The 16,871-nt window shown below is 52.5% G+C and overlaps 1 protein-coding gene across 1 annotated transcript in view; it reads left to right on the top strand.

Moving 5' to 3' along the window:
* The window catches only part of Obscn (obscurin, cytoskeletal calmodulin and titin-interacting RhoGEF), a 143,937-nt gene that overhangs the window by 81,037 nt on the left and 46,029 nt on the right, over positions 1-16,871 (top strand). Inside the window, exons 48-60 of the mRNA XM_029483168.1 lie at positions 2,975-3,238; positions 3,582-3,845; positions 4,208-4,471; positions 4,796-5,059; positions 5,922-6,188; positions 6,787-7,053; positions 7,178-7,450; positions 7,992-8,267; positions 8,696-8,892; positions 9,069-9,144; positions 14,413-14,685; positions 15,452-15,727; positions 16,286-16,573. Coding sequence (XP_029339028.1) covers positions 2,975-3,238; positions 3,582-3,845; positions 4,208-4,471; positions 4,796-5,059; positions 5,922-6,188; positions 6,787-7,053; positions 7,178-7,450; positions 7,992-8,267; positions 8,696-8,892; positions 9,069-9,144; positions 14,413-14,685; positions 15,452-15,727; positions 16,286-16,573 — 3,249 coding nt within the window. The remainder of the gene's footprint in view (positions 1-2,974; positions 3,239-3,581; positions 3,846-4,207; positions 4,472-4,795; positions 5,060-5,921; positions 6,189-6,786; positions 7,054-7,177; positions 7,451-7,991; positions 8,268-8,695; positions 8,893-9,068; positions 9,145-14,412; positions 14,686-15,451; positions 15,728-16,285; positions 16,574-16,871) is intronic.

The raw sequence follows: 16,871 nt of genomic DNA, 5'->3' as shown, positions 1-16,871 counted from the left end.
CAAGAGCTCTGGGGTACTGGTTAGTTCATAATAATGATCCNCCTATGGGGTTGCAGTTCCCAAGTCTATTGGATTTTAAGGCAGAAGAATTTTCAGTGGCTCTGTCTCCTGTCCTCTAGATGGCGCTCCTAGCTCTGAGTGGAGTGATGACCTAGGGTCAAGGAGAAGAGCACCTCCCCCCCTCCCCCCCCCATGGCTTTTAGGGCCTCTGGTTGCTGTGGCATCTCTCTTGACCTTGGATCCATCTCTCAGTCACTCTATTTTAAAAACGTGTTTGCTTTCTTGAGACAGGGACTTCTATGCAGCCCTGGCTAGCCTGAAACTCTTAGTGTAGAACAGTCAGGCCTGGGACTGGTGGGACATCTCCAGCCTTAGCATCTTAAGTGCAGAGATTGCAGGCATGAACTACCATCCCAGCTGTAGCCATCTACTTGAAAGGTCACACATGTAGCAACTGGATGGCTGTATTGTTTAGTTCATCATCTAGGTTTCAGAAGTTTGATAACCTTCTCCTTTTCTCTGGTCTCTGTTCCTTCTAGTCTAACTGTTATTTCAACTGGTAAAATATTCTCAAAGTCCTCACTTTCCCATGGGGTCACAAAAGGGGCCCCTATAAGCCTTTCATCTTTAGCTGTGGCTTCCACTGAGATGATACAATTATTTACACACTGATGTTCTGAAGAAATTCAGAACATTCTCTCTCTCTCTCTCTCTCTCTCTCTCTCTCTCTCTCTCTCTCTCTCTCTCTCTCTCTCTCTCCCTCTCCCTCTCCCCCTCCCCCTCCCCTCCCCCCCCTCTCTCCCTTCCCCTCCTCCTCCCCTCTCTCCCTCTCTTCCCTCCCCCTTCTCAGCAGCATAGATAGGCTGTAAATACTCTAAATCTTCAGTTCCTTTTCTATTTTATTTAGTAGTTCTTTGATTTATCTCCTTATTTTCTCACTGTTACTATAAGCAGGAAGAAGAAACCACATTATACCGCCAACACATTGCCTATAAACTCCCTTTGGGGCTCCAGTTTTACTGTTTCCAAATTCTGCATTCCATGAGGCACTGAACATGGCCACATTCACTGCTCTTGTCACAAGGGTCACCTTCCTTCTTTCTAGATTCATTTCCCATTTCTGTCTGAGGCCTGACCAGATGCAGCATTAATATCTGTATTTCCAGACTCTTCCCAACCATGTTGATTTTCTCTAATATATACTTCAAAAGTCATCCAGCCTTTATCCTTTACCTGTTCAGACAGCCCCAGATTCTTAGGTGTTTGTTACAATAGGATTCTTAAATTTGTGTTGTTTGTGTCACCGTCACAAAGGACAGTAGATCAGGACTCTTAAAACAGAAATTAATTTCCTTTCTATATTGAAGGCCTGTGATCAGACTGCCAGCAGGGTTAACTCTGTGAAAGGCCTCTCACTGGGTCCCAGGTAGTTGGAGGCCCCAAGTCTTTATACTATCATCTTGTTTGTATCCAGATGTCTTATAGGGACACTATTCTTATTGGCTTAATCATTCATCTGGATGACTTCATTTTACATTTCCACCTCTGCAAAGGCCAATTGCCAAGTACAGTTTTTCTGACATTGTATTGATTTAATACACATTTGGTGATGTACAGCCAATTTCAAATATACTCAGGGTCAGTTCTTATCAGTCAGTGGGAAGGACAACAGGACAGATCCAAGGCTCAAAGTCATGCCTAGGAAGCCCCAGCTGCAGTCTATCTGGGACCAGGTGACATGAGCCATTGGTGGCACCAACAGGTGGAATGTGACTCTAGTAGTGTCAGGCCAAGAGTGTGGTGTACAGGAAATATGACATTAGATGAGCAGTAAAAGTAGTGAAGAACAGTGGCACGAACAGTGCCAAGTTGGAGGCCCTGTGTGAAGGGGTATCCCATCTATGAGGCTGGAGGACATCACAATTGCGAGATTCCCCACCATGGAGGTCAGTTGAGAAATGTTATTGCATGTATGGCTTGATCTCAAATGCTTGGAATATCTCCTAGTGGTGGGAGAGCAAAGAAAGAACAATTGAGAAGATGAGTCTGGAATGACCCTCATCTGCCACTCAGCCTGCGTCTCAGTAGCACAGCACAGGAACCTCACTTCGCACACTTGAGTCTGCCTCTTCCCTTCTGCTTCTGTTTCCTTCCTGGATACTCAGATAATGACTGTCCAGACTCTCATGGAGTTTCATAGCTTCTGTCCATCTGATCCTTCCTAGCCCTGCCCACACGATTCACAGAAGAGCTGAAGTCCAAGGAGTTCGTGGAAGGGTGCACGGCCACTCTGCAATGTCAGCTCAGCAGAAAGGCCTCTGTGGAGTGGAAGAAGGGAACTGAGACTCTTAGGGACACAGACAGATACAAGCTGCAGCAAAAGGGGGCCATGTGTGAGCTGCAGATGTACAGCCTGGCCATGTTAGGTGCTGGAGAACACACGTGTGTGGGGGGAAGCAAAGATAACAGCCATGCTGACTGTCAGGGGTAAAAACCACAACTGTCTACGTAGATCTGGGTGACAGTGTCTCAGTATGAAGGTCATCTTGTCTGTCACTGCGTGGAATCCAGTCCTGCTTCGTGGATTGTGTTATCCAAAAGACATCAGTATCTGCAGCAGCTTCCCCCACAGCCTTGTGCTGCTGTGGGGTTTGTGTTGTTGGTTCCCGTGTGTCTTGTCTTAACTGTCATGTCCTGAACCCCTGTATTCTCTAGGAAATCTGAGGTTCTCCTTGTGATTCTGACCACCTTTGGGTCTACATGCCAGGTTCATATGAAGTAGAAAGCCTGAGGAGGCCGCAGATTAGGCAGTGTGGAGACATGCACAGGCTAACCTGAGGAATACCACACCGAGTTCTCAGCAGATTCACATGTGCCCTTTGGTTGAGTTCTGTGTCTTCTCTGTGCAATCCGTGGTTTGACTACCACATGCTCTGATACAATGATCGCGCCTGTGTCTTTCTGACCTCCCTAGCACTGCCCCCCAAGTTTACAGAGGGTCTGAAGAAGGAAGAGGCCACAGAAGGGACCATGGTAACACTGAGGTGCCAGATGAGCAAGGCTGCCCCTGCGGAGTGGAGGAAGGGATCTGAAACTCTGAGAGATGGGGGCAGATACAGCCTGAGGCAGGATGGGAACCTGTGTGAGCTGCAGATCCGTGACCTGGCTGTGGAAGATGCTGGCGAGTACTTGTGCGTGTGTGGGCAGGAGAAGACCTCAGCCACACTAAGTGTCAAGGGTAAAGATCACGTGTGGCCACCTGAACCTGAGGCTTAGTGTCTCCATGTTGTCTCATTGCTGTCTGACTTCATATGTGACACAGCTCCTGTAGTGACTCAGTGGCCATCTGTCCTGTAACTAGGGTTATCTGGAGATCTTCACCACTACTTCCATTTGTTCAGATGTTCCCATGTTCATAACCACCGAGACCCATGGGGTCTTGCTTCCTTCCATCTGTTCCCTAGTTCACTGTCCCTGACTCAAATCCTTTGTCAGAATGTGTGTTTCCTTGTGCATTCGTGTTCTGTGCAGCATGTCTCTCAAAGAGTCCCACGTTCTCAGTGTCTGCTTGGCCCTTTCAGCCCTGCCCCCCAGATTCATAGAAGACTTGGGAAGCCAAGAGGCCATGGAAGGCACCATGGCCACTCTGAGGTGCCAGATGAGCAAGGCTGCCCCTGTGGAGTGGAGGAAGGGATCTGAAACTCTGAGAGATGGGGGCAGATACAGCCTGAGGCAGGATGGGGCCTTGAGTGAGCTGCAGATCTATGACCTGGCTGTCGAAGACACTGGGGAGTTCTCATGTGTGTGTGGGCAGGAGAAGACCTCAGCCACACTGAGTGTCAAGGGTAAAGATCACCTGTGGCCACCTGAACCTGACACTTGGTGTCTTCATGTTGTCTCATTGCTATGTCTGTTCTCCATATGTGACAAGCTGCTGTGGTGACCCAGTGGCCATCTGTTCTACCACTACAGTCATCTGGCCATCTCCATCTGTGCTTTCCACATGCCCAGCAGATGTTCTATGTTCACATCTGTGCCACTGCCCTCTCTGTTCCCCATGAGTTTGCCTCTGTCACCATCTGTACCTTCCTTCACATGTTCACAGTGTGTGTGTTTTTTTTAATAGTGTGTCATTCTTTCTGAGTTGTGTGTCTTGTGTGTGGTGTTCTCCAATTACACCTTCTCAGTGTCTGCTTGGCCCTTTCAGCCCTGCCCCCTAGATTCATAGAAGATTTAAGAAGCCAAGAGGCCACAGAAGGCACCATGGCCACTCTGAGGTGCCAGATGAGCAAGGCTGCCCCTGTGGAGTGGAGGAAGGGGTCAGAGACCCTGAGAGATGGGGGCAGATACAGCCTGAGGCAGGATGGGGCCTTGAGTGAGCTGCAGATCCGTGACCTGACTGTCGAAGACGCTGGCGAGTACTCATGTGTGTGTGGGCAGGAGAAGACCTCAGCCACACTAAGTGTCAAGGGTAAAGACCACGTGTGACCACCTGAACCTGAGGCTTAGTGTCTCCATGTTGTGTTATTGCTGTCTGACTTCATATGTGACACAGCTACTGTGGTGACCCAGTGGCCATCTGGCATTTATCTGGAATCATTCTGTTTCCTGAAGACATAATCTCATTTCAAATCTATTGCTCTGCCTTCTGTTCCTTGTGAAGTGTTTTCTCCCATCCACCCTCTATACCTTCCTTTACCTGTTTTCTGTGGTGTTCCTAGTTCTTTGTGGGTGAGTGTCCTGTGTACATGATCTTCCAGTGTCAAGTTCTCAGTGACTTCTTGGTCCTTCCCAGCCTTGCCAGCCAGATTCATAGAAGACTTGAGAAGCCAAGAGGCCCCAGAAAGTTCAACAGTCACATTGCGGTGTAAGCTAAGCAAGAAGGCCCCTGTGGTGTGGAAGAAAGGGTCTGAGACCCTAAGAAACGGGGCCAGATACAGCCTGAGGCAAGATGGGGCTGTGTGTGAGCTGCAGATCCGTGACCTGACTGTGGAAGATACTGGAGAGTACTCGTGCACATGTGGGCAGGAGAGGACCTCAGCCACACTGAGCATTATGGGTAAATGCCTCCTGTGGCCACATGATGGTCTTGGACTTCCGTTCTTGTTCTATATCTGCCTTGTTCTACTTGAGCTCTCCCCAGGGTTACCTCATTCATGACTGTCTCAGCCACAGCACTCTCCAGGGTCTTGGCGTCTGTCCCTCAACCCTTATGTCCTCATACCACCAGTCACCCTGCTGGGGCAGAATCCTCCCCTCCCTCACCACGTTCTCAGACGTTCTACCCTTTGCCATCCATATTTCAGTTTCTATGTGTCAGGTTTAGCCAAATACTCTCTTTTGCTGGGGGTAAGTTGGTTATCCAAAGAGAACAGGTGGGTCCCCCAGATGGGTCCCATACTCTTCAGAGTGGGGACATGTTCCTTGTGTTGCCAGTGGTTGCTCCAGAACCCTACCTGATCTTGCACAGTCTGGCTATTTCCTGGGGTCTATGGGACATACTGTGCCTTAGTATCAGAGGGACAAGTCCATACCAGCAGCCTGGGAAGGGCCAGGCTATGATTCAAGGTGATCTTGGAGAACAAAACCCTCTCTGGGTTCTGGTCTGTAGGAACATGACTAGACTTGATTCTATTCTGGGTGACCTGATGTGAGTGTCTCCCTGGGTCCTTTGTATATAGCCCTGCAGGGGACTGGATTGTCTAAAAGGGAAGCAAGCACCCAGGGTCAGATCTTGAGTACTTCCTATCCTCCCCACCAACTCCCTTGCCCTGAAGCCCACCTAGACCCACATCCCCATCCTGCATCAACCCCAGGGCTGCCTTGGGACTATAGAGGAGCTCAGCCTCACCCTGTCTGGTACCTTAGGTTACTCAGAGGCAAGGCTAAGTTGAGTCTGCTAGCCTCTCATCTCCTCGCAGCTCCACAGATGGTATTCCAGCAGCCACTGCAGAATCTGCAAGCAGAAGAAGGCTCCATGGCCAGCCTGCGATGTGAGTTGTCAGTCCCCAACGCTGCCGTGGTCTGGAGCAAGGGTGGCCTGGAGCTGCAGAGTGACACGCGCCGAGAGGCACGGCAGCAGGGGTGTGTGGCAGAGCTGTTGCTTAGGGACCTGCGTCGCGAGGATGCGGGCGAGTACAGTTGCACCTGTGGCTCTCAGACCACAAGCGCCACGCTCATGGTCACAGGTGGGTGCCCAGGGCTGGTTGACTCCATCCAGGCTTGCGAGCTGGCTGTGTGGGTACAGTTTTCATGCTGACCTTCACAGTCGCAGCCCTGTTTCATGGATCCTAGCCAGAACTCACTCAAAGTGGTAGCCCTGAGCTCTGCTTCCCTAAACCGTAGCTGGACCTCTGAGGGTCTCCTGAGCAAATCCTTCATCCTGTCATTGTTCCGGGACATTGTTCATGCTGTCCCTCCTATGGTAGCTTCTCTACTGTCTTGCCAGGTGACCCAAGTCTTCCATGTCTCCATATCTGTCCCATAGCCCTTTCTGTCCCATATTATATATTATGTTATATTATATTATATTCTCACTTCAGGGTCCCCATGACCTCAGCTGCTCCTGTTCTCTGTAGCTCCTCAGGGACATCCCTCCATGTGTTCTCCCTTCCCTGCTAGCTTCAGGTGCAGAAACTCCTTTCACTGCTGTATACAGCTCTGCAGTTCCTCCCTGCCATAGTGTCCCATGAATCCTGACCACGGATCTACTGTGGGTGATTCCCTGACTGTAACAGCCTTATCAAGTCAGGGACCTTCTCTCATTGCTGTCCCTCAACCTTGCAGCTGCTCCTGTGCGGTTCCTCCGGGAACTGCAGGCCCAGGACATAGATGAGGGGGCCACCGCACGCCTGTGCTGTGAGCTGAGCCGGGAGGCTGTGAGTGTGGAGTGGCGCAAGGGCTCCTTGCAACTTTTTCCTTGTGCTAAGTATCAGATGGTGCAGGAGGGCACAACTGCGGAGCTGCTGGTCCATGGGGTGGAGCAGGAGGATGCAGGCGAATACACCTGCGATGCAGGCCACACGCAGAGCATCGCCAGGCTCTCTGTCCGAGGTGAGCTGCCACTGGTTGGTGTATGCCCCAGCCCTTTCCATCTCCTTGAAGAGCAGGGGACCTTATTCAGTCAGAGTCAGGGAGTTGGAACCCATGGCTCTAAGTATTCTTTGATGGTCCTCAGCCCCCAAGCCCAAGTTCAAGACCGACCTGCAAAGCACAGAGCAGGAAGCAGGTAGCACGGCACGGCTGTGTTGTCAACTGAGCGAAGCTGAGCCAGGGACTCCAGTGCAGTGGCTCAAGGAGGGGGTGGAGCTGCACGTCGGTGCCAAGTATGAGATGCGGCGCCAAGGGGCTGTGTGTGAGCTGCTGATCCATGGGCTGGAGGCCAAGGACACTGGAGAATATGCCTGCCTGGTGGGTGGCCAGAAGACCTTGGCCTCCCTCAGAGTCAAAGGTGAGTAGCTAGACTCCTGGAAGAAAGTTTGAGCCCTTCCCACCATGCCCACTCCCTAGGGATCTCCTGGGTGCAGCTTACACTGGGGCCAGGACCTTCATGTCCACCTCATTTCTGCACTACCTCCAGTTCTGATTCTCTGAAGGGCCCTAACAGCCAGGACAGACCTCAGTCCCCACAGGTGGCCCTGCCTCCTCTTCTCCAGCCAGCAGGAAATTCAGCATTGCTTTGGGGCATTCTTTGAGCCCTTACTTATTCCTATAGTAGGTTTTGCTTCATGGTGAAGTAGCCAAGATAGGGCTGGCAGCAGTATCAGGGCTGGCAGTGATATCAGGGCCAGCCATCGGTAACCAGTTTTCCTCTTGGACTGTGGGGAAAGCAAGTTCCTCAGCTCAGCTTCCATGCTGTAAAGCCAGCAGGTGACCTGCTGTGTCAGGGAGCAGAAGAGCCCTGGATGTCAAGGAAGGATTTCAGGAGAAGAGGCCATGGGAATTTGGCTCAGACTGATAAAGACCCTCTCTCCTTTGTGCTCCTCCCCCAGAGCCTGAGGTGACCATCGTGCGGGGACTCGTGGACATGGAGGTGCAGGCCGATGAGGATGTGGAGTTCACTTGCAAGGTGTCACAGGCAGGAGCCACAGATGTGCAGTGGCACCTCCAAGGTCTGCCACTGCAGAGCAACGAAGTGACAGAGGTGGCTGTCCTTGCAGACGGCTGTACCCACGTGCTCCAGTTAAAGGGTGTGACACTGGAGGATGCTGGTACTGTCTCCTTCCACGTGGGCGACCATTCATCTTCTGCTCAGCTCACAGTCCGAGGTATCTGGCTCTGGTGGATCATGGCTTCCAGCTCCTGGGAGAAAAATGTTCAGGCTTAGGCAAATTTGGAGAACACAGATAGATAGGCGCTCTTGGGAGGCTGAAGTTCTGGTTGTGAGGACCTGTGTGGTAATTTCACAGGTGGATTTGGCGGGTAGGCAGGTAAAAGTGGGCTTCCCAAAAGCTCATATGGTATTGGTACTTAGAACCTACCTATCCCTCAGAGATTCTGCAGACTGTACTATGCCAAGTCCTAGGTTACCTCTCGATTCTCTGTGGGCCTGAACCTGGGGTGTGTTCTCTATATAGATCTAGAAAGAGAGTTGAGAATTGGGCTGAGGTAGCATGTGACTCCAGGGATATGGGAGCTCTACCATTTGAGAGAACATTCCAGATGCAAAGGCTGATGCCCATGCTTTTGTGTCTAGTCCCTGAGGTGACCGTTCTGGAGCCCCTGAAGGATGTGCAGCTCAGTGAGGGCCAGGATGCCCACTTCCGGTGCCGGCTGTCCAGGGCCTCGGGCCAGGAGGCTCGCTGGGCTTTGGGAGGGGTTCCCTTGCAGTGCAACGAGATGAACGACATCACTGTGGAGCAGGGCACACTCTACCTGCTCACTCTGCACAAGGTGGGGTCCTGCTTCTGCCTGCACATAGAAGGTTCTGAGGTCATTAGGGAAGGTCTTCCTCCAGGGCATTGGGTTGGGGAAGTGACAAACCCCTATCACTGGGGCCTGGGAAGATGGATCGACCCCTTTTGGACAGGGCAGGGTGCCAACCAAGCATCTTACTCCTGCCTCCTCAGGTGACCCTGGAGGATGCTGGAACCATCACTCTCCAAGTGGGCTCATGTTCCTCAGAGGCCCAGCTGAAGGTCACAGGTGGGCATCCCTATCCTACCTCCGCCTCGCCCAGTGGGTGTCCTTTGTCTCCTGGCTCTGCAGCTGCTGCAGAGGGGCTTAGATGCCCAAGGTTTCTAGCTGTGACTTTTGAATGGGGGCTGGCAGTTTTCCAATGTGTAGTATCTCAGGCCAGAATTGTCACTGCCTCCTGGAAAAGCGAGAGAGTCTGGCTAGCCTGGGCTGGGTCTTACATGGAGACAAGGGCCAACCGTGTGGTTTAGGTCCGTGTACGTGCATATATGTCCATGTGTACGTGCATATATGTCCATGTGTACGTGCATATATGTCCATGTGTATGTGCATTTATTTATTCGAAAGGCTTAGAGATATGGGTGTGACCACACACCTATGACACATGTGTGGATGTGGCCATCATAAATGTGGCCTGTGCCTAGCAGACAGGACTTCAGGAACCCTCAGTGTAGAGTACACCTTGTCCCCAGAATATGTCCATCCTATAGAGCTCGGCTTTGAGCAACCATCCCGCACTGCCCCAGCCCTGTTCTCAATGTGATCCCACTGTTGCGCCCATCCTCCTCCCACTTACTGATTTACCCGCCTCCCATGCATGCATTCATCCATTTACAGCCACCATTTGTCTCCCAGCTAAGCCCATTCTTCATCAACCTTCCATCCATCTTCCACCCATCTTCCACTTCATGCTACCTGTTTATCTAGCTACTTGTTTGTCCAGCTATCTACCTGCCACCCATTTATCATCCACCCATATAACCATTCACCCATCTACCACCTATATACATCCATTAATTTACTTATTATGCAACCATTCATCCAACCACATTCCCACCATCCATCCATTCATCTACCCATCTCTTCAAGCCCTTATTTACCATCCAACCTTATTTGACCTATTCACCATTGGATGAAACCTCTGATCTCCTACCTTTCATGTCTAGGAGTTCAGGATGGGTTACATGTAGCTTTGCTATAATGGAACCCTCAGTCGCTGAGGGGAGCTAGACATGGAGGTCAGAGTATATTCTGAATGACATTTTCCTCTGGAACTTTAGAGATCACCTGACATGGTCAACTCTATGGGGTTGAAAAAGGCTGCCAAGTGCCAATGCCTTTAAGTCGATGGGGGAAGAATTTCATGGTTGTCTTGAGTAGGGGCAGGGCAGAAAGAGCCTGTGTTTATTGGGGGACAACGTGGAGCTGCAGGATGTGCTGCTCTAGGCTAGATGTTCCCATTCTGAGAGAGCTGGCTCATCTGAGGTTTTGTGGGGCCTAAGGGGAAGTCGGCACCCAGGAAGCTTTGTGATGGCCAGGCTGGGAACTGGTGCCAGAGGACAGTCATTGGAAGATTGTGTGCAAAGACTTCTAAAGGAGCTGTCTGGGGTGATCCTGGGGGCTGTCCTATCTTCCTGGGTACTGATGTCCTTCCAAATGGGTCCTGGCTGACTCTTCTCAGTCTAATCCTGTGCTATAGAAGCAAATGAAACAGAGGGATCTGGACTTTGCCAGTTGCCCCCGAGAAGGCTTCTATCCGGTCAACATTCAGAGAGGAACACAGGGTAGTGGTGGCATCCTCCTTGCCTGGCTCCAGGTAGCAAGTGTTGAAAAGGACTGTTGATTTTTTCCCATCTGGTCTGGGCCATGGGAAAGTCAACTATGAAACCATTAATGCTCTGGAATGCTTTGGCCATCCATCCGCTGTGATTACCCCAAATATCCATTCGAGAGGTTGATGGGATGCAGGGGAACCAGGTGGAGGGCATTAACGCCAATGAGGCTCCTGAGCTTGGAGTCTGCTGTGCAGTGGAGGGGAGGTTGGTGGGGTGCAGTATACCCAGTAATTAAGGCCCCTGAGTCCTAAGGCTGGCAGAATCATGGAGGACATCTAGATAGAGTGCCCCTGTCTGCGTCTATACCCTGAGGGATGGAGAGCCACTTCCAGGGACTGAGCCCCATGGTCATGGAGCAACAGGTCCTGGCTGCCTCCTTCTTCCCACACTAGGTTAGATGAGACACCTGTTGTCAGAAAGAGCCCCAAATGTAGAGTTTATCCTTTGTTCCTTCTGAAAAAGATGACAGAGAGATGTTGTTGGCCTCCTGAGGATGAAGACAGAAGTGCTTCAACTGTGTGTGGGATGTTTGTTAGCTCACAGGCTTTTCCTGGGCTCAGTGTGGATTGTCTCTGTGCTTTTCTCCAGGCCAACTGGCTGGGATGGATTTCTGGACCTCTGGTCCAAGCTGTTCTGGTCTGGGTAGTACCTGATCCCAGAAGATTCCAGGTGGCCCATATCAGTCAATCTCAAGGTTGTTCCAGCAAAGCCACTTGGGACCTTAGTGCTGGGTACAACATTATAACTGCAGTTCCTCTCTCCATTCTGTACAACACAGGACAGCTGACTAGAAGAGTGGGTTTCCCACACACTAGGCAATTCTCCAACAGATACCAACTGGATGCACTTTAACTTGGTTCAATTCTGACACTACCCAAAGGGAGCACAGACTCACTGGTTACAGACTCAGTCCCATGAGATGCCTCCACCAGCAAAGTCAGTTGCAAATCTAAGCTTGCTGACTAAGTGGATGTGAGTGAGGCTCACACTGTCCTCCTGGGTTTGCCCAGTTTTCTAGGACAGCTGAGAGTCATGAACCAGTTACTGTTACTGGTTTGTCACACAGCAACCGTCAGAGACTAGCTACTGTTGGGGGGCGGTCGACAGGTACCCCATCCATTGTCCACTGATTATGCTCCATGCGCTTGGTACCCCAAGTCTTGAAGTCCATCAGATTTGCTTACATTCACCTCCAGCCTTGCTGCTCTATCTGAGACTGGTGGGTAGGGCTAGACTTTTGAGCCCTCTTGTCACTTGGTCTTCCTGGTGACCAGCCCCTTCCTGAAGCTCACATGTCATTAGCATAGCCTCTGATGTGATCAATAGATTAGCTATGTATAAGAGCACTTGTGACATTCAGAAAGTTCTGTGTTAGGAACTGAGACAGAGAATAGCCTAGGTGTTTGATCACAGTCCCACAGCAGTGTCCATGAGGGTATCCCCATGCCCATAGACCCCAGGGAACCCCAGCCCAGACTTCCTTCTCACCTTCTTGAACAGAGGCGGCACTATGCCTGGTACGAGGCTTGCAGAATGTGGATGTCTTCGCGGGGGAGGTGGCCACGTTCTCCTGTGAGGTATCTCGCGCAGGTGGGCCAGAGGCCCGCTGGTGGCTGGATGGCACCCTGCTTCAGAACAGCCCTGAGAGTGCCATCACTGTACAAGAGGGCATTGTTCACTCCCTCACGCTCTCGGGCCTGGGGGTGGCTGACTCAGGCACCATCACCTTCCGCACAGGGCCCCTGGTCTCCACAGCCAAGTTATTGGTCAAAGGTATTGGCCAATGGGGACCTCCCCATGCTGGTGCTTCTGCTCTTGCTGTCCCCGCATGCCTCCTGCAGAGTTATGGGGGATTGAGGAGTGTCAGGTACTGACCCCAAGGGCCGTAGACTAGGCATTGCCCTATGCCTATCATGTATCCAGGACAGCCCCGCGTGGGCAGAGAATGAGCTCTCATTCACTTCCTGAATGGGAAGTTTAATCTCCATGAATTGTTTAGCTGGAGACTGGCCTGCACATTTGCTGTGTGGGACCTACACACTGACCTTGTTTACCACCCCATTGCCTAGACATCCCAGCTAGAAAGGGCGGTGTGTGGGGGTGGTGCTTCCTGGGCTCCTGATGGAGAAACCACCACTTCCGGTTCTGGTTTGTCCCTGTGCACACCTGCTTTTATTCCTGTGGGAACCCTTCTGGGGGAAGAGTTGGATGGGCAGGGAGCACAGAAGGCTACCAGGGAGTCCAAACAGTGCATCTGATCTTCCATTCAGTGCCTTTGCCTAAGGCCTCCTGTAAGCCAGATCCAGGATGAACAGCTATTGGTTGAGTAGGATTTCAACAGGTGGGGATGGGATGGGACCCAAGGGTATCAGCTAGCATCTTTACACTCATTGAGAGGGGCAAGATGGGCTGCAGCTTCAGACTGCTGGGATCTGGAGTCCAGGTGTGTTTAAGATGGGACCTGTGTGTTCACCTTTGGCTAGAGGAACCCAGCCTGGACAGACAGCCTGACATTGTCATCTGCCATGGGCAGAATGAGGCATGTCTGGTATGTAGGGCTCTTGGGCAGCCATGATGGGTCCCCTTCCTGGCCTCATGCCAGGCACCTGTTGCTACGCCATTGCCTGCCAAAGCTCCATGCTTGCAGCAGCTGAAGCCACTAACATAGACAGTGGAAGGTGGGTGGGCCATGGTGGCACTGTCCCAGGGACTGATGTATGTCTGCCATGTTGGCCGACAGATCCCACAGTGGAGGTGGTGAGTGCCATGCAGGACCTGGTGGTGGAGGAGGGTGGCTCAGCTGAGCTCCTCTGCCAGTACTCGCGGCCCGTGCAGGCCACGTGGAAGATGAACGAGCGGGAGGTGTGCGCTGATGGGCACCGTGTCATCATAGAGCAGGACTGGACCGTAGCCAGGCTGACCCTCAGGTCAGCCCTGCCCTGTGACAGCGGCATCTATTCTTGTGAGGCCGCGGGCACTCGAGTTGTGGCACTGCTCCAAGTGCAAGGTGAGGCCACCTGGCAGGCAGACTTGATATAATTAATCACGGTAGAAAGGCAGGCAATGGCCGTCAGCCTTGCAATGCAGGTGACCTATACACTGAGAATATCTATATGGGTGGTGACACGGAGCTATATCTAGGTCAGGGCACAGTCTTGCGAGCTTGTGGCTTCTATGACAAAGTGGCTAACATAATTGGCAAGAGGGGAGGGGTATGAACTTGGGAGATCATCGGTCAATACATATTTAGGAAAGCATCATAGGAGAGGTCTAGTGGTGCTTGTTAGGGACTTGAGGGAAGGGTGTGGCCCACATCTTGAAGCTGCAGGCCCACTGTGGGAAAGGACACAGCTCTCCAGAGGGCTTGAATCTGGGTTTGTGAGGTTCTGGTTTGTGAACACCTATGTGGCTTCCCATCTGTGAGACACAGGATGTCTCTCAGCTGTGTGGAGCCCAATGCTAATGTGGAGAGAGGGTGATGGGATGGGCGAGCTGGATGATCCCATCCCCTCCAGTGGACCCTGAATGCCACCCTCCATGGTGGCTGCTGGGGTCCTGTTCTGTTTGGCTCTTTATAGTTGGGGAAGGGGGTGGTTCTTGCAAGAAACACTAGTGAAGAATTGCTGGAGGTACAAAATCCTAAGCCTCACTTTCTCTGCAGCCAAAAACACGGTGTTGCGTGGCCTGGAGAACGTGGATGCACTGGAAGGCGGTGAGGCTCTGTTCGAGTGCCAGCTGTCCCAGCCTGAAGTGGCTGCCCACACCTGGCTGCTGGACGACGAGCCTGTGCACACGTCAGAGAAGGTGGAGGTGGTCTACTTTGAGAATGGACTGCGGCACCTGCTTCTACTCAAAAACCTGAAGCCACAGGACAGCTGCCGAGTGACCTTCCTGGCAGGGGATGTGGTCACGTCCGCATTCCTCACTGTGAGAGGTGCCAAGCTGAGGGAGGGTCCGGTTGGGTAGACAGGGTGAGACTCTTCCACTGGAGGCTGAGCTGTGAGCAGAGGTGGTAGTGAAGGGGCTCCTTTGAGAATCTGTCCTCTGAGGTCCCTCATCAAAGGCTATGCAGGAAGGGAAGAATGTTGGATTTGAGTTCTTCCCACCTCCCAGACTGTGCTGTTAGCCCAGTGGAACTCAATAGGATGGGAGGACAGGCCTCTGGGATGAGAGCCACATGTGAGAGAGTCACCGCTGGGAACTGCCACTCTTCAGGGGTGGAGACCCCAGGGAGAAGACTGATGTCTCTAGGATCCCTTCCAACAAAGGCTCTACCTGTCTGGGGAAGAGTTGGCTGGGCAGGGATCCTCCAGGCTCTTCCCATAGGTGGCTGGACCTCCTTGGTCTACAGGGATTTAGAGACAGTGGGCTGGAGAGTGGAGCAGGAAATGGGGAGGCAAAGGATGTCTCTATGACACCTTCCTGATGGATCTTCCTGAAATCACTCAGGACTTTCCCCTTAGAGTCCCTGGCAGCCATCAGAGCAGTGACAGTGGGACCTGTGGGTGAGGGTTGTTGACCTTCTAGACTTCCCAACATGAGGCCTTCCCAATCCAGGATGATTAGGTGAATTGTCATTCTGAGACACCTCCAACTTGAGGCTGGGTTGAAGGAGGCTTTGTAAGGGTTCAGGGGCCCCGCAATCCTTCTCGGGTGCACCCCCAACCTCTGCAAATGCTCATCCATCCTTCTCCCCACAGGCTGGCGCTTGGAGGTCCTAGAGCCCCCACACGATGCATCTGTGAAAGCTGGTATGCAGGTCTGCTTCACATGCACACTAAGTGAGGCGGTGCCTGTGGGTGAGGCTACTTGGTACATCAACGGGGCTGTCATCCAACCTGATGACACTGACTGGACAGTCACCGCAGATGGCAGCCACCATGCCCTGACACTGAGCAATGCCCAGCCCCAACATGCAGGAGAGGTCACATTTGCAGCACGGGATGCCGTGGCCTCTGCACGCCTCTCTGTGTTGGGTGAGTGGTTGGCAGAGATCCCTGCCTTACAGTTTGGGTCTGAGGCACACCCAACCCCCACCTCCTCAACCCCCTAACCACTGTGCCTCAGATGGGTGACCATCAAGAACTGGATTTTGTGCTGTTCCATTAGATCCCCCAGAGCCCGAGGATAGTGTGTCCCACAGGCCCAATAGGGTGGCTGACTAGAGATGATCCTAGTCATCCTAGAGTGATCGCTGAGGCCAGAGTCCCTTGAGATCTTACTCAGTCCTCTTCTTCTTTGTCTACTGTAGATCTAAGCCTAGCTCTTGGGGGGAAGGGTCAAGAGGAAGGAGGTCCTCTAGTCCCCATGGCTGCCCTTAGTGGTGGATGCCAAGATGCACAAACACCTATCCATGGAGACTTCAGGAGCATCCCTTGCTTCCCAAAACAGTCTGCACCCCTGGGTTCAGGGTCCTACAGAGCTCATAAAGAAGTCTACCCCAAAGTGTATGCAATGTCTAGTACTGGACCGCAGCAACTGCTGGAAGGACTGCATGCCTCAATGTGTGTGCTAATCTGCCCTCTTCCATGCAGCTCTTCCCGACCCCCCTGAAGATGCTGAAGTGGTGGGTCGTAGTGACCATTCTGTGACCCTATCCTGGGTGGCTCCCATGAGTGATGGAGGTGGGGGTCTATGTGGTTATCGTGTGGAGATGAAGGAGGCATCCACAGGCCAGTGGCAGTTGTGCCATGACTTGGTACCTGGTCCAGAGTGTGTGGTGGATGACCTGGTCCCCGGGAAGACCTATCGCTTCCGAGTGGCAGCTGTAGGTCCAGCAGGTGCTGGGGAGCCTGTACACCTGCCCCAGATGGTCAAGATAGGTAAGTTACTGCTTTCAGTCCAAGAGAGGGCCCAGCTGCACAAGGTGGAGGGAGGGAGCCTTATAGGGTGGTGCAGTGACTCTTGCTGATGTGGCCTCTCCTCTGTGAACACTGTTCTTTAGCAGAGCCAATGGAACCTAAACCAGCCCCAGCCCCGGCCCCGGCCCCAGCCCCGGCTCCCACCCCAGTCCCGGCCCCGGCCCCAGCCCCAGCCCAAGCCCCAGCCCCAGCCCCAGCCCCAGCCCCAGCCCCAGCCCCAGCCCCAGCCCCAGCCCCAGCCCCAGCCCCAGCCCCAGCC

The sequence above is a fragment of the Mus caroli genome, chromosome 11 (genome assembly GCF_900094665.2).
Source record: "Mus caroli chromosome 11, CAROLI_EIJ_v1.1, whole genome shotgun sequence".
NCBI classification, from domain to species: domain Eukaryota; kingdom Metazoa; phylum Chordata; class Mammalia; order Rodentia; family Muridae; genus Mus; species Mus caroli.
This window is presented reverse-complemented; position numbering and strand designations above follow the sequence as displayed.